Consider the following 27,907-nt stretch of genomic DNA (forward strand, 5'->3'; position numbering starts at 1 on the left):
TCTCAAAATGTTCATTGTTTACATTGTAGTCAGTAGTATTAATTTATATCTTATATATTATAAGCATGCTCGAAATCAGGAATGACAATAAAAGTATGCATAGAATACACGTAAACACAGGGTATCCCGATACAATGAATCAGACCAGGCACAATTAACGCAGAGTTAATTTATCAGGGTGTAGGAAGGTGAGTGGAATTAAGCTTTCCGAAAAATAAAGTCATACAATATGGTCTTTATTTCGGTTTATTTGAAGTTAACGATTGGTGACATCGTACGCCCTGCTCCTTTAACTCGGTATTACTCGTAAGTCTTCAGTTAATTTAACAAATCGTTAGTAACTATGAGAAATAGTTCAAGAAAGGACAGAAAACGTTTTATTGGTAATACAAGTGTAAATATTACCGCAAATAAACAGTGAAAAAAAGTTAAATGACTCAGGAAATACCTGCAACAGTTTCATTTCTACTCCAAATCACAAATATGCAAATTAATTATCAGTCTTTAAAGTAACATTTAGTTAAATAAACTGAAATAAGGACCGTTGTATATCTGAATTTTCAAAATATTTCCACTCGAAGCTAATAAATTTGACTGCGTTATTTATGCCTAATGCGGTTAATTGTATCGAATTTCCCTATTGAGCACTTTCCCATCGGAGGAAAAGCCGTTGAAAAAAATGTGTTTTTATTTTTGTTCATTGTTATGCATAATGGTTGTTCAGCATTTCTTAACATTTTGCATATTAATTAGTCATTTTCTCTTTCATTCTTAAATACCCCCAAGGAAGATCGGTCATCCAGTCAAGGTACCGTCACTAGACAGGAATCTAATACAGTTACTACATTGTAGACTGGACATCATATACTCAGTACATGACACATCTTGTTATTTTCGGGTTGGTTCGAAATCCAGGATCCGGTTACTATAGTGACGGTCTGATTTGATGAGATATTTTCGGGTATTTACCACCAAACGTTACGATTCGAAATCCAAGATGGCCATCCTGTCATTATCTGTTTGGTTGATTTGACATTTTCGTTAAGATCTAATTCTCAAGTTTCACCTCTCAATCAATTAATTCTGTAGTTCATTATGAAATTGTAAATCTTTTTTTTTTTTTTTAATAAATACACTTTTACTGCATTTTGAAAGACATAGATTTCTATATATAGAGGGCCATTCAATCATTTATTAGCTTCAAGTTTGGACTTATTGGACTGATTATCAGATTTCGACTATAAGCAATCACACCTTTGGGATTGAAGCCGGTAAGAATAAAAAGATTTCAGAAGCAACAGAAAATAAAAATATTATAAAATTCTGGACGATGAAAAACATCTTTTCCCATTGTTTATCTAGAATTAAAATCTCAGAAACAATTAATTGCTTACTCCGTATCGAAAGAAGAACACATAAACAATGTATATTGAACTCTTTTTTTTTATGAGGGATATTAACCTCTTTACTTAACAGTCACTTGAACAACGGAATTGGAACTAAGTCCGCGCTTGAACTGAGAAAGGTGGACTTGCTTGTTCAAGTCATTAATGATCGATGCATCAGATATTTTAGATAAATTTAGGATAATATGTCTATCCACTGAATAAGATTGTTATCTAAGTCCGTGGTCTATCATAATTGAGACTGGATTTTTCACTAATACTGTACTGTAGATATATTCCAACTATTAATGTTTGTGCTGCTTTGTATTGATATGCGCTGTCTTCAACTTACCTTGGCAGTACAAAAGTGGAAATAAAAGTTATTATCATAAAAAGGTATAACGTTAAGCGATACATTTTATCAGGCCTCTTATTCAATAAATTAGATAATATACTTTTGACCTGTTTGTACCCAAAATTGTCGCACTTTTCGTAGGCCAGCACATGTTGTTCACAATAAGCTTACATATTCGAGATAAACACGACATATTATTTATGTACAAACGGTTTATTGAAAATTCTCGAACTTGTAATTACCTGCTATAGGTAAAATACCCCATTACGGGCCTCTTCTATGTGTTGATACGCATGCGCAAGTATCGAAGCTAAATATACTTCCTGTAAAAATCTTTACCCCGACTGTCAGAACAACATCAAGTTCGAAAGAAGACGAAAGCATGGCAGACTACGGCAAAGATTACATGGCAAACAACGCCGATCCCAAGAACATCCAGGACCTGACAGCTTTTGTAAGTTTGTCCGCTATTTTTTGTCTACTTTAAGAGATTCTACCTGGTCAAGGTAGGCTAAGCCTAGAACTTAGAATGGAATCTTGGCAGGTCCAAACCTGCTTTGTATTCCCTCGAAACAGTATCAGCCTAATCCGACTTGGTTGATCGTAAAATTGGAATTTAATTTTCTGTTTCATAAAAATAAGATATTAGGAATGTAAGCAACAAAGACATGCATTTCTTAATACATATATTTCAGAATTTTACCTGGATCTGTAACAATATTAGAATGCATGCATGACTAATAATATCTGATTATATTCCTTTATGAAGTGAAGATAACGTTACTCGCTGTATGTTGGAGTATTATCAATTATCTACTCGAACAATGGAAGAGGACATCGGCCTCAATAATATTTCATTACTGAATTATCTACATATGCAGTTGCGGAGAACTGTAGCGTCATATATAAGCTTACACAAAAACAAAGTTATCAATAATGTACAATCGCACCATAATGTTAGGCATATACTGGTAGTAATGTTATGTTTGTATTCAGTTGATGTAACTGTTGGCATTCCAGTAAGTGCTAATTTCAGCATTCACATGATAGTAAATTTCTCCTATCAATAAAATCACTGCTAATAATATAAGAATGATCAAAAGGACTGAAGTTGTTACTACAAATTATATATATGTGCCATGGACTGCAAAAGTTGATAGTTATAGTACACAGGCCTGTTGGTCTTGTCCGTGTAAATTATGTTTCAACAGGTAAATATTGATTTATCCTGATTTAAGTATTTTACAAAATTTAACCTATTTGTGGCATGTACTCTATTTCACAGTTTCGGAATATTTTCAGAATTTGCACTATCTTTTACAACAAAAGAGATTCTAAAATACAAAGATATAGGAAACATTCTAAATGTCATTGCCTGCCTCACAAATTTATTTAAAGCCCTGATGATTGTACTGGAATAATGTTTAAAAATAACACTTATTAACACTTCAAAGCAGAAAAGGTTCTGTGTAGAATTATTGTTTCAGAGTAAATAGTAGTTTTATTTAAAAGCCAACAAAGAACTATTGTCACAAGGATTTGCCTTTAAGTAGGCCATTTCTTTGTATAGTGAACTTTTCAGAAAGTGAAAGCTGTGTAAAGCAATTATACAATACCTCTGGAAATTTAAAACCACTGGTGGCATGGTACATATAATTTGTGTGTTGCTACCTTTATGCTTTTAAAGCTTGTTAAAATTTAGATAACATTCCTTTGATAATGTTTCATAGCTTTGACAAGTCACTTGCTGTCAGAAATGGTAGACGAAGCAATGAAATATTAAAAGGATTCAACATTTGTATGTGAAATAATTTAATTGTGAAGTTGAAAATTGTTGTATATTACTAAACGTTAATTGCATGATCAGATTTCCAACAAATTGATTACAAGCAAGTCAATTTGAAGCTTTGTAAATATGACAACACATAGTTATTAGATTGCTGCAAAGATATTTTTTACATTGAAGTATAATTAGTCACATCCCAACCCAGGATTAAAAATCTTTCATTGCAGAAGTTTATTCAGTTACTTCAGATACAGAGTTTATTGTATTGTTTATAATTATAGTGTCATACTTTGACTATTCAGCACCATAAGGATTAAAAGTAGAAAATCTATCCAGAAATTCCCGGGCCTCTAAATGTTGCATAAAATGCACATCTAAGCAAATCCGGTACTCAACTAATCAATTGCCCATTCAGCCAAGACAGAAACCATATATAGGTATGGCAAAGGTATGAATTATTTAGATACAACAAAGGGCCCATTGTCACAAAAACATACAGCAAGTTGGGTTTATGGCATTAGTGTTGAAACATCTGGTGTGTGACTGGATTGTTGTACATGTAGCTACATGTATGGTTTACTGTAGGAGTGTAATACACATGTCAGCAAAGAGAAGTATTGCTTATTAAAAACTCCTGGTCTTACAGCTAATCATATCTGCAGTATACAACATTATGATATTTAATATTAAGGAATTAATTACTTTTACTGAACATGTCTAAACTAAAGACATCATAGGGACCAAAACATTTGTATGAAATGAAACATCAGGTTTTCTGATAATAATATGAATCTGCAGTATACAACTTTATAATATTCATCATTCAGGAATTAATTACTTATACATTACTTTTACTGAACATGTCTAAACTAAAGACATCATAGGGACCAAAACATTTGTATGAAATGAAACATCAGGTTTTCTGATAATCATATGGATCTGTGGTATACAACATTATAATATTAATTATTAAGGAATTAATTACTTATACATTACTTTTACTGAACATGTCTGAACTAGACATCATGGGATCAAAACGTTTGTATAAAATGAAACATACACAGGTTTTCTGATTCAGGTACACAAAGTTTATCTAAATATTAGATAATTTAGTTTTACTAGCCTTGACTTGTCAGGTTACTACCTAGTAGTCTTTAACCATTACTGGTATATGTTATGTAAAATATGTCTTATTGATCCTGAAGTGGATGCTAGCTGGCGTGAAGCTAATGTCACTTTTTAGATATACCCAACTCCTCATGTCCTTGCATTGGCGTTTGACTAAGGCCAGACCAAATTTTAACCACTTTGAATTTGAAAATAAAGTGGTTGAAATTTGGTCTGGTCTTTATTAAGGGTTCATGTACTCAGTGTCATATATTCAAAAGTACCTGTAGAAAAATGACATTGTTTGTGAAGAAGTTCATTCAGTTTAAAAAAAAAGGGGGAATTTTAATCCTTACAAAGCTGTTGTCTTGAACCAAAATTGCTGTTTATTAAAATACAGAAATTTGAAAGATCCGAGTCTGATTGTACATGTATAAGGATAAGTTTAAGTGAACTGCTCACATGGCTTAGGGTCACATAACCATTCACTGGTAGAATATATTGATCTGGTGGGAAGGGTCCTGAATTTACAACTTGAGCTGAGGTATACATTGTCTATACCTGACAATTTTGGACACTTCCATACTTCGTATAAGAGTCATCTTATCTTATTTACCAGGTGTATAATAAACCCCTGAGTTATTGGATATTTCTGTTTACCTGTGTCCTTCCCATATATATCATTGACATACGTTACAGTACAAATACTCTGTACATGTCTAGGAAGTTAAAGTAAGTGAACTCTTGTGTATAGTGCTGTAACATGTAGCAACATGCTTATAATCAATAAATAGCAAACGTGCATATTAGGAACTCGGGTATGAACAAAAATCAATACTATCACACAACATACATCTGAAATTCAAATCAACACAGCCAAGGCAAGGAAATATTGTTTCATAAACTAACTACATTTTACTTAAAAATATGTAACTGAACTTTTAAAACTTGTAATTAAAGGAACGTGAATCATTCAAGACAGGACCAAAATAATCTCCGATGATAATGAAGATTATTGCTATCCCCACGATTTCCAGGTGGTCATAAAATATAACAAGTGACTTTTATTTTTTGTATACAACTGAAGTCAACAGTATAACAATGGCCACTAACTGGTATTGATACTCTTTCTCTTGAAATGAATATTTAAATTTCATCTTGATTTTGTATTCTGATAAAAATAAAACTGCATATATCCGGTATGTTATGGTGTGAGTGGATGTATGTGCTATTTTTTGTTAGTTTTGTTTTATAATTATCTTTTTAGCAGACATAAAAACCTGTATGAAAACCGGTTTTAAAATGCTATTTGAAAATTGATGTCAGTATATGTCCATGTCAATGTGAATGACCACATGCACGTGTCATAGAAATATTCATACACATGTGTATATATATATATGTACATCTGACACTGTTTGCATTGTATTTATTATTGTTTCTCAACTGCTTGAAATTATGCTTGCATAATGATGCATCTGATTCAATGTATGTAAGTCTGTCTCAATGTATATACATGTATGTATGTACTGTCTGTCTGTCTGTCTGTTTTGTCTGTCTCATGTATATATGTATGTGTGTATGAGTATATATGTGGGTGTATTTGTATGTGTATTATGTTTTTTGTGTATACGTGCTATATGTTTATCCTTGTTTGTAATATTATGTTGTATATGGAATTTGTTAGGGTGTGAAAGAAGTATGTTTTGTGTTCTTGTCCTGTACTCTTTTTGCAAATATTTTATTTTCCCATTGCCCTTCCTATTTATTTATTTATAGTTTGACTGATGGATGTTGAATGAGAACCCTCCTGCGTGAGGACACCATATTATTCAGGGGCTGACTCCAGGGCTCCCCAACCCTGGCATCCCCCATCAAAATATTTATATATGTATATACATATCTGCTTCGAAGCAGTATATGTATTTATGAAAAAAATGGCTGGGGGAATAAAATATTTGTACTGAATTTAAAAAAAAAAAAAATGGTATTGCCTGGCAACTCCTAAGTCTATCTTTAAAACACTCCCTAAAAAGACATATATCTTATTATTAAAAGATAAATTTCGAAAGTATAAACGCCATTCTATAAATTTGGCAGAACTTGGTAGGTATGATCCTGTATAATATTTTTTTATAAACTGACCCATCATTTCATATATTCCATTTAGACAAGTTATCATCATTTACCAATCCTACTATGTACACATATGTCCTTTAGATGAAGGGAGGCATTGTATTCCTATACTTCTTATTATTTCAAAATACTACTCGGGCCACAATTCTTTAACCAAAAATATTTCTTAATGAAATTTTATGCATACAGTACATGTATATATACATCAATGATGTATGTATATGCAGTGTTCATTGATTAGGTTACCGTAATGTTAACCGATCACCTCAAGGTCAAAAGTAAAGTACCGTGTATTGGTGGCATGCCAGGGTACATTGCAAGTGCTTGATTGCCATCAAAATTTCTTTTAAAATTGTGTGTTGATCATAATGTTAAAACAGTTGAATTGATATCAATGAATCCCTGTAGTTGAAGTACCTGGTATACCAGCATTACCTAGAGAACTTAAAGTGTGTAGCATTGTATTTTATACATAGTTATAGATGTATAAAACGTTTGATTTTTTTGTTGAACAAAATAAAATCTGTTCTTATAATGGAAGTTTTACAGGTTAATTGATAATTTTATTTTTTACTGTTACAGGTACAGACTCTTCTGCAACAGATGCAAGACAAGTTCCAGAACATGTCTGACCAAGTGATCACAAGGAATATCCTTTATTGTATATGTTGACATACACTTCTCTTTAAAATCAATTAATCACTATATATAAGATGGCACAATGTCAATGACAAATCACAATTGATTGCTCAGGAGCTTTAATTTCTTATCAGGGAAAGTTGGACTTCGAGAAATTTTAAGGGGGCAACTTTGTGGAAAGAATTTGTTTATGTGAATTATAATCAACTCTTCCTATGCCAATGATCCCCACACAAGCCTTATCATTAGCACTGCATGCAAAATCTTTACTCATTCTTTGACTAGGACTACAGACAAGACTTTACTAATGCATGCAACACCAAATATGGTCCAAACACATTACATAACATACAGACCGTATTATACCTACACGCTACATATTATCATTTAAGAAATATCCCAGTCTACATTTGAAACTTTAAACTGTAATACGTGTTATATTTTTAATAATGACAAATGACCCCTTAAATGCATTTAATGCATATTGATTCAATGCAATTTGTTTGAAACATTATATATTCCTTAACCTCTTTGCACTTGATGAGATGGGAAACCGCATTGATGATCTTGAGAAGAACATCGCTGATCTGATGACACAGGCTGGTGTAGATGAACGCGCATAGCCGAACTTGTCACATAACTTCATCATCTTGTGTATTTTGTATGTCACAATGTGTGTGTGTATCATCTTGAGCCCTCTGGTAGTGGCGTGTCCTTTCAGCAAGGGGGCATGGTCACTTGAAGGGTGTGTCCTTAACGAGAGGGACTGTATATCACCGTACACAGAACATTCCACCCAGTATTTTAGCGTGTGCCTTCGACCAAGACTGAACCACAACAAATTTGTAGAGTACTATAACAGTGGCAGCCTCATTGTGTAGTGGTGTCGGAAACTTTTGTAGACAAATTCATCAATGTATGCAAAAAAACAGGAGCATATGTCGCCAGTGCTGTCATCCTCTATAATATCTCAATTAATCCATCATATCAATTTAAACTGGGTCTAAAAGGATGGCAAAATCTGACGACAATTTTTTTTAAATTCATTAAGTTGGTCCTACCATCCCCTCTCTCTGTAGTGGAACAACCAACCAAGTAATATAAATGTATGTTATATACAATGTACATATCTCATGCACCATACAAGAGTTTAGGGAGGGCAGGATTGACATGTGTAATTGTGGTTGTGTAAATGATAAGTTTTTCTGGGCAGCTGTCAATGTCCAAGCCTGTATAAAATGTGATCAATTGATGAATTTACCATATTTAAACATAACTGTTAAAACCCAGTATTATTCAGTTATTTGTTGAACATTTTTAGGTTTTTCGTTTTCTTATTTTTAAATAAAAACAAAATTGGAGGCTTTGGGCAATGTTCTGTACTTAAAATGCAATTGATGAATTTATTTATTAATCAAATAATTTATTATACCATTGTTGTACATTTGCTGTTTCTATTAAAACATCTTTGCTTGTAGTAGAATTTATTAAAACTTCTCATTTCAATAAATGTTTTATTGTATTTTTTTTTAAAGATAAACTTGTCCAGTATTTCACTTTCAGTGACATGCTATTTTGGACAATTCCAACAACCCAAAATTAGTAAAACTAACAAACTACTGCACTTTGTGCACATAGCAATACCACACAAGAAAATTTGAACTGAACAACAATGGCGCAAAACAATGATGATCAGTGGACGCCTGCCAATGGCTTCCAGCTAAAACAGAGTTCTAGCTAGCTATTGGGGTAATACACCTTGTATTACAAGTTTGAAATACATGACCTTGTATTGGACTGCCCTAAAACTGGCTATCACTAAATAACATTCACCAGTTATGTAATACATGTAAATGTATTTATATAAATCATGGTCCAGATCTTGTTAAAACCTTGTCTATGACTGAAGGACGTTGATATTTAAAATAATCCAATCAATCTTCATCAATAGCTATACAATGTAGTGAATGTACCATTAAACACGTACCAGATCTACTGGTACGCTGAATATTACATATCAAAATAACCACAAACTGATATGAATGTGTTGGAAAGAGTTTGCTAATTTCCTTTTAGTTAAATAGGCATAATTGTCTTAAATGTTCTACGAGTTTGGCCATTTTTATTGCAGAATCTGGGTAATCTGGACATTAGTCTTGATACAGATCTAGAATTTCTGCATACAAGTGACCGTACTGGATTATCTCCCTTTGTTGTATAAGAATCCTCTGCACAAAAATGTTTAAATAAACTAAAATGATCCAATGATCCAGCCCCTATGAGAAGTTTGATCTGCCATTGGTAAATGATCGGTGTTGCCACTGTTGCAGCATTTTGATGAAGGGAGGTAATCCAGTTATGAAACAAATATTTAATTTGGATAAAAGATGTTGTGATAAAAATCAGATTCTGAATATAAAACAAAGCTTGGGATATCTGTTTAACAAGTATTAACAGTATATTTATTAAAAACAACAACTTGAAGACGTTATGAGAAATGGGTGACATGAGTGGTGTGGTCATGAAATGTCTGACATCCTGAGAAGTCCTTTCTGCTTGACAGCCTTCAACCTGAAACACAGAAGAGTAACATATACCTCCTGACCCTGAAGAGAATTTTATAGTTCTGTAAAGATCGGCATATACATTATATATTTAGTCTAGTAAGCATAGCCATGAGTGTATATATACAAACTGTTTAGTTAAAGGGTTTATCCTATGTTTTTATTTTCAAATTTCATGACCCTTGGCATTATATAAACTCGAGAAAAAGACCTTAAGCATATACTGCATGTTGACTCTTGACCTCCGACAGCTCTAAAGTTGACCTTTGACCTCAAAGCAATATGCATGTGTATGATCTACAGAACATACCAATCTTCAGATAATGTTTGAAGGTTTTAAGATATTAGATCCCTGTGACCTTGAAAGCAGGCCAAGGCTATTAATACAAATAAACTACAAAGTATTCCATCCCAGTTAATTAGCTATTGGCAAAGCTGTGGGACTCTCGATTTCAAGAACATGTTATTTAAAAGGAAAACATTGATGCCAGATGTCCCAGTAAGGCATAAGCCCAACCAGGGGAACTTTCCTACAAGGGAGACAACTTAAAATATCTAACTTTCAAAAGACAAATTTAAGACTAGGGACAGTGTTTGTAAATTATGTCCCTACTTTGGAGCACATTGACTGTCTTACTTTTAGATAAATATTTGATTGAAACAAATTTTAACAATGATATTGACCTTCAGCCTTCTTTAATTACATTTCACACATCTTCATGTCTTTTTGAAACTTAGGAAGCTTGGTGATATTCAAAAAACTACTTTGAGAATACTGGTGTTTTCTGATACTTGTTTAACAGAATTACATTTAACTTATGTCTCTGTAGCCTTCCTCATCTTCCTCATATCTTAGTAATTACTGTGACAATGTGGTGTTATTTTCTGTATAACTGTGTCGTATATAGATTCTGCAAACAACTTGCAAAACTAATTACCACGTAATGTTTGACTAGTATTCCCAGCAGCCCTAATTTTTGTTTTAAAATATTAAATGTGTGATGGGCACTTTGGGAATGACAAACTCATAATGGGCCAACATAGTATAAATGCCGAACTGAAAATAAGTTCGGTCCCAATCAGGCAATAATATTTATTTTTTTGCATTAATTTGAAATGGGGATAGCATCAGCATAACCTCTGTCAAGAGTTTGTGAAACTATTATCTTTTATACTAAAAATGATGGTAAGATTGTACTGACTTCTGAATCAGCTTTTGATCATCTTCCATATCACTGGAATCGTAGTCAGAATGGCTGGAATCGCTGCGTTGTCTTGATCTCTGTTTCTTACTTTTCTTTTTTTCTTTGTGCTTGTCTTTCTTATGTTTAGCCTGCAAAAAATTCCATACTATTATGTCTTAAAGAGCTTTTCTGTATTTTAAAATGTAATTGTTTTAGTTTTATCAATAGCAAATGAGAAACTGAGTCAAGTGTCTAATAGTGATTTTTGATTGATAACCTTAAATTGGGATCCTACCTTCCATTCCCCAATTGACTGATGGTCACTAGTGGGAGGTCAGTGGGCCCCTCCTGATTTTTGATCCTTAACATATTATGGCATTCATGTTATGTTTCGGAGCTACCTTACCCCCATTCTCCCTTCAAAACACCATTCATGGAGAGGGGAAGAGGTTGCAAAATAAATTTAGAACTTAAGCCCATCCTAGGATTCCCCCTAGACCCAAATTTAGCATTTAAATGAAAGTTATATCATTTAAGGAAAATTCAAAAAAGTAATATGTGTTTTACGAAATTCAGATTTTCAGTTCAAACTGACTGCTTATTTAAGACTGTCTGTTTACCTTTTTCTCTTTCTTATGTTTGTGTCTGTCCTTGTGTCTGTCTTTGTGTCTATCTTTATGTCTGTGTTTATGACTTGAGGTCAAGTTCAGATCCACATATGCTGAGGTAGTGGACATACTGGAGGGACGAGGAGCACCTGTATAACAAAATGGGGTAATTTTAAAAATTCTACCACAATATCTTCAAGATATCTGAAAAAATTCTTAACCCTACCGTTTGGAAGTATATCATAGTTAATTTTTCCTTATATAAAAATATCAATTTCTAGATCACAAATTGTTTGACATGAAACAAATGATATCATTTACGCTGTTGCACATTATTATGTATTTTTTTGAAAGAAATCTATACATTCTTCCTGTGGTTGTATAGAGAACAAGTTTATTGCCAGTTTCTGAGTCTCATACCAGGTGGAGGTAGTGCTGGTCCATACTGCTCATCCTCATCCCTGGCAGTGGCCTGTTGGGGTGGGGCCAGTCTTTCTTGTAGCTCTATATCCTCTGGACTCTCAGCAATACTTTCAGCACTGTCTTCCACATGTGTTGTAGGTTTTGACGACACTTTATCTAAAATTAATAAGATGTTACATTGTAATCCTTCATTCCGTAAACTAAACAAAGAGTTTTAAGTAACTTGCCACGGATTTCATCATTTGACACCAGGAAATAAAATACCTATTTAATTGTTATTAAAACAACAAATCATGTTGTGTTTTCATCACAACCATATGTCTTCAGCATCAAAATACGAACGTAGACTTTGAGTTCGTTTAATGAATTCAACAGTAAACATGACCTAGAGACGGTGCAGAATTCTAGGTCATAAACATATGAGCATAAAACATCTAGTCTAATAAATACTTGTTTAAGTTTTAGCTACCTAGATGTTAAGATTGGCTACCATAGGTTCAAGTTGAATTAGTTTTGAGATTGTAAGGTCAGTAGACATACTGGTACGCGGTACTTAAAGGATCACTGTCATGTTTAATTTTGGATGAATTCATTTTACCACAAAAATCAACTGCCATTTGAAAAATTATCCTATAAAGAGTGTCTCTTTTATTCTGACAACAAGTTTTGAACTCTAATCTAGTATGATACATGTATATCAGACTACAGTAGGTGAAGGGTGAAAAGATTCTTATCATATATTTTGAGTCAGATCTGGCCTTTAAATAGCTAAACAACTGTAGTCCTACCTGTCTTGGGTACGGTAGGGAGACTTGGGGAGGCAAGCTCACTGTGTGAAGGTTTGGTCTGCTTCACCTCCTCCTCCTCCTCTTCCTCCTCCTCCTCTGAGCTGTCCTCGGAGTCTGTGTTACCAAATATGGCACCAAATAAGTCCAAAGCTGGCTTCTCTGTCTGTAATGGTAGAACATTTATGTTAAATATATTTCTCAACACTACCTTTAGTCCAGACATATTTGGTTTATAAAATGAATGTAATCACTTTCTTTTTTTGCAGATCAACATAAGAACTATCGCTACAAAGGAAAAACTGAACTCTGTGGTAAAAGTGATAGACCCACCCTCAGTCGCCTAGCAACATACATTCATTGTATTAGTTCACAATCACTTTTGCACTTTTCATTTGCTTGACCCATGGAATTCAAGATATTCTTTCAGAAGAGTGACAAAATAAGATGTGTAATACAGTCAACATATCTATACAGATCACCTGTCTGGTTATAAGGGTTCATCAATTGTTTATTTCATAATATTAGAAACCTGTCTATTAAGACCAGTTTTTCTTTCTCCCTTTGGTAGTGGTCATTACACACAGGTTTCATTGTACAAGTGAAAGTAAAACTTCGGCACCTGTTCTATATTTTGTGTGGTACTTGTAGGTGATTCCTGTGTATCTGGTGTGTCCTGTATATCTGGTGTGGCAGGTTTCTGTGAAGTGGATGGTGTGTCCACCAGGTCACTGAAGATAGATTTGAGAGGAGCAGTCATCTTGGAACGATTTTTGATGTCAAAGGTCACCGGTTTGGATCCTGAGGAAATGAAATAAATCGTTTTCTAAAGAAACATTACAACACTTTTCTGAGGATGTCATTTAATTTTATTCAAAATCTAAATCCCATTTTATGAATAATGAAAATACACATTCATAAGCATTGATTAAATTTAAAGATGTCCATCAGAGACACCCCTTTAATTTTCATGTAGTAACCATGCCTGCATGTGGATCAGGAATAAGATAAACTGACAAAGCCTTACTGCCTGTTCTTGTTTGGAAGTTGGGGCTTTCGTATTTGTATAATCGTACCTCAATATGGATAGATAAGGAAGAAGAATGGCTGGCATGTCTGTTTTGTAGGTATAAGATATATGGGGTGTCTCCAAATCTGGTAACAGTACCTACCTGTGGGTGGCTCAGTAGGAGGAGGAGGGGCTGGCAAAGCCTTCATGTCCTGTGAGGTTGGTGACTCAGATTCATTTGAGAAGTTCAGAAATGTAAACACAGAGTACTTGTCCCGCTTCACCGTGGGCAACCCCACAATGGAGGACCTAGAGAATACAAAGCAATATGTTGTCATAGGCCTTTACAGATCACCTGTCTCGTTATAAGGGTTTATCAATTGTTTATTTCATAATATTAGAAACCTGTCTATAATGACCAACTGTCTACACCACCTCCCATGATTTAGAGTATACTCTGCTAGGAAATACAGTTAATCTCTTTAAGCCAGTTTTTTTTCAATCTGGAAAACTTACAATCTGTATTTTCATTATATGGAATAGCTTTCCAGAACATGAATTGCATATGAATTTGTACTTTGTAAATCTTAAAAACACACTTTTCTTCTAGAAACCAAAGTACACATTGTATCTCATATAATCAAGTACTGCAATTGTACTGGATTACATTTTTTGTGAGATTTTGTCTACGTTGAACTTTTGAATACCAGAGAATGGGAGGGCTAGCATTGGACATAAAGATGGACCACTTTATTGTCTCAGGGCCCCAAATTTGAAAATGTGAATTTTATATAATATTATGTTCCATCCATTTTGAAAATTGTACGTTGTTCTGATGACGGCCTGATGAAACATTTAAGCACTGGATTAAATTTGCTGATATCCCAGTTGATGTTGTCATCTCTTCTCATTAATATGTTCCATCTGTCAGTATAGATTCTGAAGGAAGTGTCCAGTTGTGTAGCACCTGAAGTCTTCTATTCTTTTAAATGCAGGGCATTAGGTTTTTGAGTCCTATATATCCACAGGACCATTCTGATACCAAGCCCAGACTCCTGTCTCATGAAAATTCTTTTTTAAACTTTTCACTGCATTTTTATGGGAAATTTATGTTAGAGAAAGGTGATTCAAGAAACTGAAACCTAATAACAAGCTTAGAGGTAGATGAATATTTCTGAAAATTTTACTTGCACTGGCAACTATAATTAAACCCTTTGAAAGGAAGGCAAGTAGCTAAACCAATCCATCCATAAATAAACTTCAACATTAAACTTGACTCCTGGGTGTGGCATGTAAAGTGGCTCTATTGTGACAATTTGAACAATCTAGCAACATAACTGATATACATTTATGTAAAAAAAAATATTTTGAGTTCATTTGTAGAATGAGATAGGGTAAAGGGAGATAATTAAATCCCATTGCTGGGGAGCATGCTCACTGAGCATACATAGCAAAGGGGCTTTGGATGATGAATCCCTCAAGGATGAATTTTAGTGGGTGAAATGATCAGAACACACTTAACACACACAGCATATGGATCGTCATCATTAAATATTCTGGAGAACAGTTAATGGTAGAAAGTGTCCAGACAAGTTTAACATATCCAGGATAGGGGTTAGGGATGTTTAACCTCCAGGACAACAGTTTGTGTTAGGAAGGGCCGGGACAAACTAAAACATACCCAGGATAGGAGTTAGGGACGTTAAACCTCCAGGACAACAGGTTGTGTTAGGAAGGGCCGGGACAAACTAAAACATACCTAGGATAGGGGTTAGGGAAGTTAAACCTCCAGGACAACAGTTTGTGTTAGGAAGGGCCGGGATAAACTAAAACATACCCAGGATAGGGTTTAGGGACGTTAAACCTCCAGGACAACAGTTTGTGTTAGGAAGGGTCGGGACAAACTAATACATACCCAGAATAGGGGTTAGGGACGTTAAACCTCCAGGACAACAGTTTGTGTGGATGCCATTCAAACTCATCATGAGTCAGCTGGCCATACATCTTCATCTCTGCAGCCTTCATCTGGTCAGTCTTTTCTCTCTAGTAGCAAAATCAGAATGGTGTCAATATTTAATACATTTATAAAAGTATTTTGTTTTTATATTGTATTTAAGTATTGGATGACAAAATTAAGCAATTTGAACAGTCCTTGTCAATACAATACATTTCCAAAATTGGTAGGAAATTACGCATTATTATCAGCTTTCATTGAGTACAGACATTTGAGGTTTGACCTCTAATTTTGACCTTGACCTTGACCTTGACCTAAACATAATTAACAATTCACTGACCCCTTCATCCCTGGGAACATCCACTGTGTCAGTGCTATCATCGTACTTGGCAGTTGTGAAACGTGAAGCCATCATTCCTGGGAGAGGTTTATACAGCTTTGAAGCACGGATAAATTCTTCCTTCTCCCGACCTCGGTCCCACTCAGTCATGTGACCACTGGTCACCTCCTCGTAAGCATCTATACAAACAATTCCAGCAAACCTTGAGTAATGAATATTTCCAATTTTCATAAACATACATTTTAACTATGGTAAAACAGAGATTATAAGAATGCATGCAATATTAGTTATGAAAAGATTTACAAATCATACAGTACATCGCCATTACTGGCCATGTTAACTTTTACAACTAAGTGTGACTATTTCATAATAAATTTATAATAGCAGATCTTGCTTCAATAAATGTACAATATTACAACTTGTGCATTTTACAGTTTTATAGACCATTTCCAGAAATAAATGGATGGTCAACTATCTAGTGAAATGACTGTAGGTAAATCGTCAATATCAGGGTTTATTCGTATCAAGACACAGATGCCATCATTTTACTTTCCCGTTTGACAGATGTAACAGCTAGAACATCTTTTCATGTATGATAGAACTTAATCAGGGCTTAAATTTTTGACATCTTACTTGTACATTATTCAGATGTAATCATATCTTCATTTTCACAGATTCTATTTATTCATTAGAATCATATCTGAACATTTTCTTTAACTACAGGTGCTAATTAATGGAATTTTGTCTAAATTGACTGTAGCCAATATTATATTTACTGTAAGGTAATTTGACATCACATACCTGGTTTTCCTAGTTTTTTTATAGCAAGATACTTGTCATAGCGTTCCTGTTTAGCTAGATCTCTGGCAAAAGGCTTAAAACCAATATTTCCCCCTTGAAATGGCTGATGTGAACTTGCTGGGTCCGTAAGTGAACCTTCTGCTGATCCTGCCTCGTTCTGGCTTGACCTTACAGGGTCATTTTGTGGACTTTTCTGTGGACCTGTATGGCTTTGGAAACTGATTGAAGAAGGGTTATTGGTAAGCCCTTGATTAGGGTGTGCAACATCTGAGGAGGTGGAAGTCGTCCCTCGATCAGGACACTGAGTGGTGGACTTCATTGTGTCCATCTTCGCTCTATCCTTAGTTGAAATCAGGTCAAACACTGAACCTATTAAAAAAGATCATATGACATGGCTCACTTCAGCGTAATAGAATTGTACCACATTATATGTAATATCTATAACAGCCATTGTAATGTCATAAGTAACATTCAGATAAATTCACAATCTGAAACAAAATGTTTTTTCTTCTTAATTTTGTTAATTTCTCTGAAACTCACATAACACAAAATTGACATGCAATTTCATACTGTGCAACTAAATTGTTAAACTGTGTATAATTTCATCTTTGTTTTATGTTTATTTGAAAGTGATTTATCCCCCTGTAGTTGTTCAACAGTGAATTTGCCAGTCATTATTTACAAGTTAAACTGTGGTGACTTGTGTCTCATATTAAGATAATAGGTAAACAGAGAAACACAAAGTTGGGATCTTACTAAAGACACTTGCAAATTGCAATACATCAAAGTTTTAGTGACAAAATGTTGGACTAGAGAATAATGATAGCCTATTTTTGTATTGCCAACCAATTTCACAAAAAGTTCTGTAAGTGTTTAATTATGTCACATATTCAACTGTCCAACTACCATATAAGGTAATATAAGGTAAGGACCTAATGTACTGTTCCAGAGTCTGTGTATGGTTCAACTGTCAAACTACCATATAAGGTAATATAAGGTAAGGACCTAATGTACAGTCCCAGAGTCTGTGTATGGTTCAACTGTCCAACTACCATATAAGGTAATATAAGGTAAGGACCTAATGTACTGTTCCAGTCTGTGTATGGTTCAACTGTCCAACTACATAAGGTAAGGACCTAATGTACTGTTCCAGAGTCTGTGTATGGTTCAACTGTCAAACTACCATATAAGGTAATATAAGGTAAGGACCTAATGTACTGTTCCAGAGTCTATGTATGTTTCAACTGTCCAACTACCATATAAGGCAATATAAGGTAAGGACCTAATGTACTGTTCCAGTCTGTGTAAGGTTCAACTGTCCAACTACATAAGGTAAGGACCTAATGTCCTGTTCCAGAGTCTGTGTATGGTTTAACTGTCCAACTGCCATATAAGGTAATATAAGGTAAGGACCTAATGTACAGTCCCAGAGTCTGTGTATGGCTCAACTGTCCAACTACCATATAAGGTAATATAAGGGAAGGACCTAATGTACTGTTCCAGAGTCTGTGTATGGTTCAACTGTCAAACTACCATATAAGGTAATATAAGGTAAGGACCAATGTACTGTTCCAGAGTCTGTGTATGGTTTAACTGTCCAACTGCCATATAAGGTAATATAAGGTAAGGACCTAATGCACAGTCCCAGAGTCTGTGTATGGTTCAACTGTCCATCTACCATATAAGGTAATATAAGGTAAGGACCTAATGTACAGTCCCAGAGTCTGTGTATGGCTCAACTGTCCAACTACCATATAAGGTAATATAAGGTAAGGACGTAATGTACTGTTCCAGAGTCTGTGTATGTTTCAACTGTACAACTACCATATAAGGTAATATAAGGTAAGGACCAATGTACTGTTCCAGAGTCTGTGTATGGTTTAACTGTCCAACTGCCATATAAGGTAATATAAGGTAAGGACCTAATGTCCTGTTCCAGAGTCTGTGTATGGTTTAACTGTCCAACTGCCATATAAGGTAATATAAGGTAAGGACCTAATGTACTGTTCCAGTCTGTGTATGGTTCAACTGTCCAACTTCATAAGGTAAGGACCTAATGTACTGTTCCAGAGTCTATGTATGTTTCAACTGTCCAACTACCATATAAGGCAATATAAGGTAAGGACCTAATGTACTGTTCCAGAGCCTATGTATGTTTCAACTGTCCAACTACCATATAAGGCAATATAAGGTAAGGACCTAATGTACTGTTCCAGAGTCTGTGTATGGTTTAACTGTCCAACTGCCATATAAGGTAATATAAGGTAAGGACCTAATGCACAGTCCCAGAGTCTGTGTATGGTTCAACTGTCCAACTACATAAGGTAAGGACCTAATGTACTGTTCCAGAGTCTGTGTATGGTTTACTAGAGAGGTCAACTGGGAACACATACTTTTCATTTTGATGTTGAAAAATGAGGACCGTAGCAATCCAGTATTTTTTTTACCTAAACTTTACAACAGCCTGTTCCTCTATGAATTGGGAAAATATTGGATTACATCTATTGAAATTGGGAATATATTTTCAATTTTTTGGTCATTTTGGGAAAATAAGGCACTTTTTAGCTAGGTAAACAGCCTGTATTTGGCTGTAAAACTGAATAAAAAAATCACTGCAATCCAACATGAAACTTTCAGATATTAACATGCTATTGAAATAACAATTTTCTAACCATTGGTGAACAGCGAAACACATCTTCTCATATATTGTAGTATACCACTTTGGATATGATTGTCAAATTCAGATAATTCAAATTTCTATTTCCTAGTTTAAAAGTTTTCTAGTTCCTATAGCTACTGACTGGGGGTTTACTGTTGTGTAACAAATATTATACTTATATTTGTGACAATGCTTCAAATGAGAAAAGTAAACAATTACGGGTATATACCTGTCTAAACATTCACAATATATTTTAGAATACAGGTAATATACAGCAAGCAGTAAACAAGGAGCCATTTGTAAATACTGTATGCCAGGAAATGTGTTTCCCTCTGTAATAAGGGCAAATTTATCATAACAACAAACAATAGTAATCAATATACAAATGTAGTAAATATAATAATCAAATTTGAAAGGTGAAATTATTTGTTTGTTTGTTTGTTTGATTTTGTTTAACGTCCTATTAACAGCTAAGGTCATTTAAGGACGGCCTCCCCTGTGTGCAAGATGCATGCGTGTAGTGTATGTGTGTGTATTTTGGGAGGCTGCGATATGTTCGTGTTTGTCTTCTTGTAATAGCGCGGAACTGATGCCGACTTTATAGTGCTACCTCACTGAAACATACTGCTGAAGACACCCAGCAGGACGCCCCACCCGGTCACATTATTCTGTCAACGGGCGAACCAGTCGTCCCACTCCTAATTTGGAATATGGATTTTACTGACGAAGGGTGAACATTGGACTAGGCAATATATTGTTGACTTTCCTTTTCAATAATGCTAAACTGACCAGTAAGTGGTGACTCGCCAAGCGTCAGTGCCCTAGTCACAGCATCCATCTTAGTTTTCTGACGGTCACTTTGTCCCTGTAAAGCTGGAGGTGCCTGACGAAGGTGTTCATTGATAGACTGTGATGTCTGTTGGAACTTGTGTATCGGTCTGAAGTCCTTCGGAATGTTGGGAGGACCAAAACCTCTCTTTGCCTTCAACTTTTTAGTGGACAGTGTGAAACCTTCTAAAACCTTCCCAAGGTAACCCACAGGGGTTGTCTGTTTACCTGGAGCAAAGATTGACAAAAGTTGTCTCAATGTTACAATAGTTTATTACATACTTACTAATAAGTTTTTTGTTTGTGCAATACGACACAGTTGCTCTAACCCATATCAGCCTTTGCCGTATCACACCCCAAAACCTGTATCAGCCTTTGCCATATCACACCCCAAAACCTGCATCAGCCCTCTCCATATCAACCCTCAAAACCTGTATCACACTCCTTGGGAAAACTTTTTCGTTTTTCAATATTTCAAAAGAAAATTAGATCATAACATAGTAGATCTATCCGTATTATATTAGTACATATGTAATTAACACAAGGAAACATGCCTGTTTCCATAGCTCACCCAGTATCAACCATCGACCAATATCCGCCCTCGGACCGAGTCTCGGGCTGATACTGAGTGTGATATGGTGAAAGGCTTGTATTATTCTCTATATTTGCTAATTCACATAACTACAGTATTACCTTATGATACATTTACATTATCAAGCTGGAGTTTAATGTAATCACCTGTAAAAATGTTGTTTGGTGTTCTGTCAATTAGATGTTTATACTCTGATTGCTCTAATACATATTCTTATCAAAGAAATGAGTTACCTCCCTTGCTCCTTCCTGGTGCAGTCCAGCCAAACAGATCTTCCTTGCCTTCGTCTATGTCCATGGTGATGTCGTAGTTTGATAAATGATCTGTAGCATAAATGTCCTCATCCTCCTCCTCTAGGGCACCCACTCCAAATGCCTATAAAATTGTCAAAAATTATGTTATTAATAAAGGCAAAATCAGGAAAAAACATTCTGGCATGTTGAACTGATCCACACATACAGTATAGACTTCAGAATGCCAAACTTTTGCAGGTCACCATCCCTTCATTTAGATCGACGTGAGGTAGACATCCTATGAATGACATACTTTGGGAATTTTGAGTAATTGTGACATCATTGAAACAATAGGTGATGTCAATACTCTGTGTGATAAAGCAGTTGATGTTATGTTTAAACTAGATACCGTAGAACCTCTTCAAGCATTCACCTCTAGGTAGCATCATATCAGAATATGTAATATATCCACTAATTTGTATTAACCCTACACTGCAGAATACAGGCTAACTTACATGTCCTCTCATGCCACCAGTTTTGGAGGTTCTTGGGGGCCCACTTAGATTAATATGGGTTGAGGGCAAGGCCACCCTGGGGTCAAGGCCCCTGTAACCAAGTCCATGTTCATTGTCCTTAGCAACAAAGGAAATGGATGTGGTGTCCTTTGGGGCAAAAGTTACATCTTCTGGAAATTCATTTTCACTTTCTCCAGAGCCCTGCAAATATAGAATCAGTATCTTGGTAAATTCTGAGGCTTCAGACATTAAATAAACAGAGAACAGGTTCAATGTTAAAGCCTTAAAATTAATACAGACTTAAATGTGTGTCAGGCCAGTTCTTAAAACTTGCATCTCTGTTTTGAATCAGGTGATAATGTTTTTTTTATTAAATGTTCAATAGACTTGTAAAATTAGGATTTTATATTCACTTTATGCCAGGAAAAGGAGAACAATTCATTTTCATGGAATGTAGAATAATTCAACTTCTTATTCCAATATTGAAAATAATATACATATAAAAAAATCCTAATTTTAAGAAGAATGAAAAGTTTGTGAAAGGGCAATGTAAACTGAATCTAAATAATCGGGAAATATGTGGAACATTTGCAACTGATGTATATTTTCATTTTTATCCTATTGAGTCATGCAATATATAGCCAGGAGATGCCATGTATATGTCATACTTTGTATGCCAGATACCAGAAATACTGAATGTGCAGGCTTGCAATATTGTAAATAAAAACTGAGTGTTGAATATGTGGTTATCCAAACTTACACTGTCCTGACCAGCAGATGAACCAAGAGGAGGAGCACAGCCATATGTCTTGTTAGCAATCCCTGTGTGAAGTAATGGTGAATCATCAATATCAATGTACTCATTAACTCTAAACATTTTGGTTTGAGTATACATCGGAACGGTGTTAAAACATTTTTTGTATTGCATTTTAAGCAATGAAATATAACCTCAATATATTTTTAAAATGCCTAAAGGGTTCGAAGTACATTTCAGTAGATTACATTGCCATTCAACATATGAAGTCTTACTGAACACATGTTTGGAGCGAACTGTCCGTTTTTTCTGTCTTCGCTCACGAGGGCCTAGTCCTTGACCTTCCTTCCATCCAAGTTTTCTCAAAAGTCGAATACCAATAGTCAACCTACAAAACATAAAAGCAACATAGAGTTATAAATTCACCAAACTTCAAACTATATCATTGATAGTTCCTCTTTGCCACAGTAAAAATGCTCTATCTCACACAGCACACTGTAGCTTTGTCGCTGTCAAGCACACATCACACTAAAGCTCTTCAGCCACTAACAAACAATACTTTTCTCAAACAGTACACTTGGACTCAGCCACGGTTAAATACTTTAAAACACAGCTAACCTAGACTGGTTGTAGTGTGGTGTTACACTAAAATGTGTCTTACCTTTCTGGTGTTATAAGGTCGGTAAGGGCAGGTTCTCCACTGAACAGTGTCCCAGATGTCATCACATTGACCTCATCTAGCTGTCGTTTTCTCCTCTCTTGTGATCCAAATTTCCCTGCAGTCACCAGCTTTCGTGGGGCTATACCATATTCCCCAAAGTCCTGGTATGAACATCATCAGTACATGTATTACAATGAAAACAAGCATTAAACAAAGCTACTATTTTTCTAAGTTTTATCAAAGCTGCCAGTATGTATTCTATTGGAGATATTTTATAGAGACGGGGGGTGTGTGTGTGTGTGTGTTAAATGATAATACATTTGAAGGGTTGGGTCTATTTATATCTATTTGGTGTTGTCACAAAACAATCTGTGGGCCCATATGTCCATTTTTGTAAGAGTCCTTCGTAAAATATATGTGTTCTTTTATGTATTGAGAATTTTAATTAATTAAATAACTTGTGAGTGCACAAAAAGTTACAATAATATAATGTGATACATGTACCAAAAATGCAAGCTGTTTATTTGACCTCATGACAAATAATAAACAAAGCTAAAGTTAAATCTGGCCTTCCACCAAAGTGCTACATTTACCTCTTCATCCATGAAGTCCTCCGGCCTTTGTGCGTGGTCCTCATCCTCAGGATTCTTGATCCGGGATGACACAAATGTTGAGGGTCTGAAACCTGGACAGAACAACATCAAGTGGATTATACTCTAGACCATGCTAGTCTGATATAGGCTATGATAGGTATACGAGATGAATCTGCTGTTTAAATAATAAATTACACCAAGTGACTTATTATACCACTGCTTATACCACTATGCATATCTTTGTTTGCATGAATTTAAAGGTTACTTCCACATCTAATGATCCTCAGCTTTCACTTAGACTAAGAAAGGCCAACATGAACAACATTTTATGGGGAAATTGTTGTCTGACTGGAAGTGCATGTGGTTAAGATTATGAGGTCCTGACAACTTACCCTCCTTGGAGCCCACAGAGTTGAAGTGTCCGGCAGAGAACCCTCCTGTAAAGGCTCCATGGAACCTAGGACGCCCTCTGCTGTCCTTGGCTGCCTGTTCCTGGGCGAACACCAGCTTCTTTCTAGACTCATCTGAGGCAGCAAATACTCAAGATCAAAATTTAGAAAATGCTGAATAACAACAGAACATAGTAAATTGAAATCTCAGTTAGGTACTTAAAGCTATATTTTTATCTGTTCCAGTGATTTGTATGTTTGTTCTGACAGCATTAAATAAATTAGAGCTTGTATCACGGACACCCACAAAGGGACCTTGGCACAATAATTTCCTAAACTGTTGGAAGGATGACATCTTCTCAGAGGGGTAACAGCTATAAAACTGCTAGTTACTGACTCTGATTACTGAAATTTTCCTTTGAGCTCCATCAGCATTGCAAATAATGCACTTATAATATGAGTCAGGTGGTTAAACTCCTAAGAGAAACACATGGAAAAATTGGGGTTCGACCATTTCGGCACCCAGCTCTTTTGGTACTAGGAGAAAATGTTTTGGTACTTACCAAATAGGTATTTCTTTATTTTGAGGAGATGTTTTGGCACTTGGTTTCAATACTTAATTTTAGGGCCGAGTACCTCAAATAGTAAATGACTATCTACTGGGTAAAAGTACCATAACTTTAAAAATCTATAAACATTTTACTGTGTATAAAATATATCCTCATCCCAATGTGGGTTCAGTGGAGGTTTTGCAGGCATGCCAACATTGACAAACTAAGCTTTTGCTACTGCAGTTTACATCATAGTGGTAGTAGTAGTAGTAGTAACTCCCTCCTCTTGTAGGAGAACCAGCTCGTGAAGCTGTATGTTGGTTCTGAAGCCAGATACACTATACTTGAATGGCGGTTAGAAGCTGTATAGCTGAAGTGGGAGACATATATGTACCCTATATAAGTCTGTGTTGCAGTGTTTGCTGAGTAGTCTATGGGAAAGTATAGCTTAATCAAGGATCATTGTAGACTAAGTTTGGGTGAACTATAATGTGAAGAGAGACAGACAGTTTAAACAACCTATATCTCAGTTATTATGTACAGGGTTAATTAGAACTAACTACCAGTATATGTACATATGTGCATCGAGTGAGTGGAGATACGTATATACAGAAATAGCCATTATTACTGGTAAAAAGTCTCTTGAAGCATTAAATGGCAGAGGTCAGGCACAAGTCTAAATACACCCTCCAGTGGAAATGTCCAGCAAAGTACATTGACGCAGGTGTAGGGCATAACACGTATTTCTAGAAATGTTCTCTATCTTATACTCTGTTTCGTCGCCCTGTAGGGTAATATAAGAGCAAGGGGAGGGAACTCAAACTCAGTTTGGATCAGATGCATGTCTTATTTCTTAAAAACAGATGCATGTCTTATTTCTTATAAACATGGCTTTCGCAAATTTCGATCGTGCAAAAGTCAGTTGATCAAATTCATCGGCAACATATCCAGAAGCCTTGACGAAGGAAGCCAAAGTGATATTCTCATCATGGACTTCGCCAAGGCTTTTGACAAAGTCAGCCATTCCCTACTCATCCACAAACTAAAGTATTATGGTGTAAAAGGAAGGGTAATAAACTGGATTGAGAATTTCCTTCTTGGCAGAAAGCAATCTGCAGTTGTGGAGGGGGAAATGTCTGACTTCGTCAACATCCATTCTGGTGTGCCCCAGGGATCGGTCCTTGGACCAAGTTTATTTCTTTATTTCATGAACGACATCCCTGTGGGCCTAAACGCTACCATCCACTTGCAATTGTTCGCAGACGACACTATCGCTTTTCTAGTTGTCAAGTATAACAGTGATGCTGAAACTCTACAGCAAGACTTGGACAAACTGGTGCTCTGGGAAAAGGCATGGAAGATGGCCTTCCACCCGAGCAAGTGTAATGTGTTGTCTGTGAACAAGGGGAAAACCCCATTATCCATAATTACATCCTCCATGGGCATATGCTCGAACATGTAGACCAAGCAAAATACCTGGGTGTTACAATCCAATCTAACTTAAAATGGGACTCCCACATAAATATTATTACCAACAAAGCAAATTCAACACTTGGCTTCCTCCGTCAAAACTTAAAAATAGGTTCAACATCAGTTAAGGCACAGGCATACAAATCATTAGTCCGTCCATCCCTAGAGTATGCCTGTCCTGTTTGGGACCCATACACCCAGGATAACATCAATAAGATTGAAATGGTACAACGCAGGGCTGCTCGTTACATACAAAAACGTCTACACTCATAGAACATCCAGTGCCTCCAATATGTTGAACCATCTTAAATGGTGTTCCCTTGCCGACAGACGCAGAAACACAAGCCTATGTATGATGTTCAAAATTGTGAACAATTAGGAAGCTATTAGTAAACACACTAGACTTATACCAGCAACCAGGCAATCAAGGCATGCCCATCACCAATCCTTCCAAATACCACCCTGCAGAACCCAGGTCAGAAAACAATCCTTCTTTCCCAGGTCAATATCTGAGTGGAATAAGATCCCACCAGATATCATATCCTCCTGTTCTACTACTGAATCTTTTAAATCTGCTCTCCTGTCACTGTACCCTCAAAATTAAATTTATATACATGTATATATCATTTTGGCTTTCTCGGAATCGACTAAATCTCTTTCTCCCTCATGACATTATCTTCAACTTGTTGAAGTTGGTCATTACCATTTAGAAGTATGAGTAAAACATGCGTAATACGCAAACTCGCCTATTATATGCCAGTTGGAGTATGGATTTGTTACGAAAAATAACCCAAATCGCTTTAACAGTAACTTTGGCAAGATATTATTAAAAAAATCGCATTAATTTACGACAAGGTAAATAATATTTTGCTAAAAGATGTTTACTGAAAGTGTTGGCTACTTAAAAACTTGATGTAACTTTACCGAAAGTATTGCATCTATTTTTGGTACTTTCCCACATGCAAATAAAGTTTATTTTTGCATTTGTATTATGTTTTATGACTGATTAATGCGATTTGGACAAAAAAAATGAAAAATTTAAGATTAAAGTGATTTTGGCTTTTTTTAGTAACAAACAAATCCATACCCATTATCCCATAGGCGAGTTTGCGTATTATACGTGAGTGGTTTTCCCCGACCTGCCCATAGGCCTATTGTTTATAACAACCTTTTAGAAATACTGAGTGACACATCTAAAAACAAGTACTGAAACATCGCGGAACCGAAACGACCCGAGTACCGAAACGTCTGTACACCGTTTACTGTACGGTAAACGGCACACACAAATACCCATTTCCTGATTAGATGTAACATTGACTAACAAAAAGAAATATGCAGTCTCATTCCAAATTTACTTAAATGCAATTTTCTCCAATTTACTTTCACTGACCTTCGTTAATTTGTTCTAAAGCATTGCCCAAAGAGACAAACGAATCTTCTTCATCCGAATCCATGGAGGCGGCCATTCAATTAAGGTCCGCAGAAACGATTTATTAATGAATAAATAAAAATATTATAGGTTAAATTAATGATGAGCGAAACATTTGATAAAAATAGAACGCTATAATATATAGATATAACTTTTT

At 35.4% G+C, this 27,907-nt stretch overlaps 2 protein-coding genes across 2 annotated transcripts; one reads left to right on the forward strand and one right to left on the reverse strand.

The window, feature by feature from the left end:
- Window positions 1-2,032: 2,032 nt before the first annotated feature.
- On the forward strand, window positions 2,033-8,662 carry LOC110466838 (heat shock factor-binding protein 1-like). The gene is made up of 3 exons (XM_021523614.1): window positions 2,033-2,194; window positions 7,352-7,418; window positions 7,946-8,662. Exons 1-3 carry the CDS (start codon window positions 2,123-2,125, stop codon window positions 8,029-8,031), a joined length of 225 nt encoding a protein of 74 aa, XP_021379289.1. The 5' UTR covers window positions 2,033-2,122; the 3' UTR covers window positions 8,032-8,662.
- Window positions 8,663-9,847: 1,185 nt separating this feature from the next.
- LOC110466855 (G patch domain-containing protein 1-like) lies at window positions 9,848-27,794 on the reverse strand. Its single transcript, XM_021523650.1, has 19 exons — window positions 27,712-27,794; window positions 24,304-24,435; window positions 23,912-24,003; window positions 23,319-23,479; window positions 22,933-23,045; window positions 22,664-22,725; window positions 21,904-22,104; window positions 21,389-21,530; window positions 20,525-20,791; window positions 17,077-17,445; window positions 16,276-16,454; window positions 15,897-16,024; window positions 14,145-14,290; window positions 13,595-13,773; window positions 12,976-13,138; window positions 12,185-12,343; window positions 11,777-11,913; window positions 11,175-11,305; window positions 9,848-9,979 (listed from the first exon to the last, which is right to left on the reverse strand). The coding sequence occupies exons 1-19, from the start codon at window positions 27,785-27,787 to the stop codon at window positions 9,928-9,930; spliced, it is 2,889 nt and encodes a 962-aa protein (XP_021379325.1). The 5' UTR covers window positions 27,788-27,794; the 3' UTR covers window positions 9,848-9,927.
- Window positions 27,795-27,907: the final 113 nt, after the last annotated feature.

The sequence above is a fragment of the Mizuhopecten yessoensis genome, unplaced genomic scaffold, assembly GCF_002113885.1.
Source record: "Mizuhopecten yessoensis strain PY_sf001 unplaced genomic scaffold, ASM211388v2 scaffold11145, whole genome shotgun sequence".
Classification (NCBI taxonomy): Eukaryota; Metazoa; Mollusca; class Bivalvia; order Pectinida; family Pectinidae; genus Mizuhopecten; species Mizuhopecten yessoensis.

What these genes read in the sequence shown, in the direction of transcription:
- LOC110466838 (XM_021523614.1), top strand. Translation starts at nt 2,123, where the DNA reads ATGGCAGACTACGGCAAAGATTACATGGCAAACAACGCCGATCCCAAG. An exon ending in TCCAGGACCTGACAGCTTTT is followed by an intron (nt 2,195 to 7,351) that starts GTAAGTTTGTCC and finishes TTACTGTTACAG; the next exon opens with GTACAGACTCTTCTGCAACA. An exon ending in TGACCAAGTGATCACAAGGA is followed by an intron (nt 7,419 to 7,945) that starts ATATCCTTTATT and finishes ACCTCTTTGCAC; the next exon opens with TTGATGAGATGGGAAACCGC.
- LOC110466855 (XM_021523650.1), bottom strand. Translation starts at nt 27,787, where the DNA reads ATGGCCGCCTCCATGGATTCGGATGAAGAAGATTCGTTTGTCTCTTTG. An exon ending in CTGGTGGCATGAGAGGACAT is followed by an intron (nt 21,531 to 21,903) that starts GTAAGTTAGCCT and finishes ACAATTTTATAG; the next exon opens with GCATTTGGAGTGGGTGCCCT. An exon ending in AAAAAAACTAGGAAAACCAG is followed by an intron (nt 16,455 to 17,076) that starts GTATGTGATGTC and finishes TTGTTTGTATAG; the next exon opens with ATGCTTACGAGGAGGTGACC.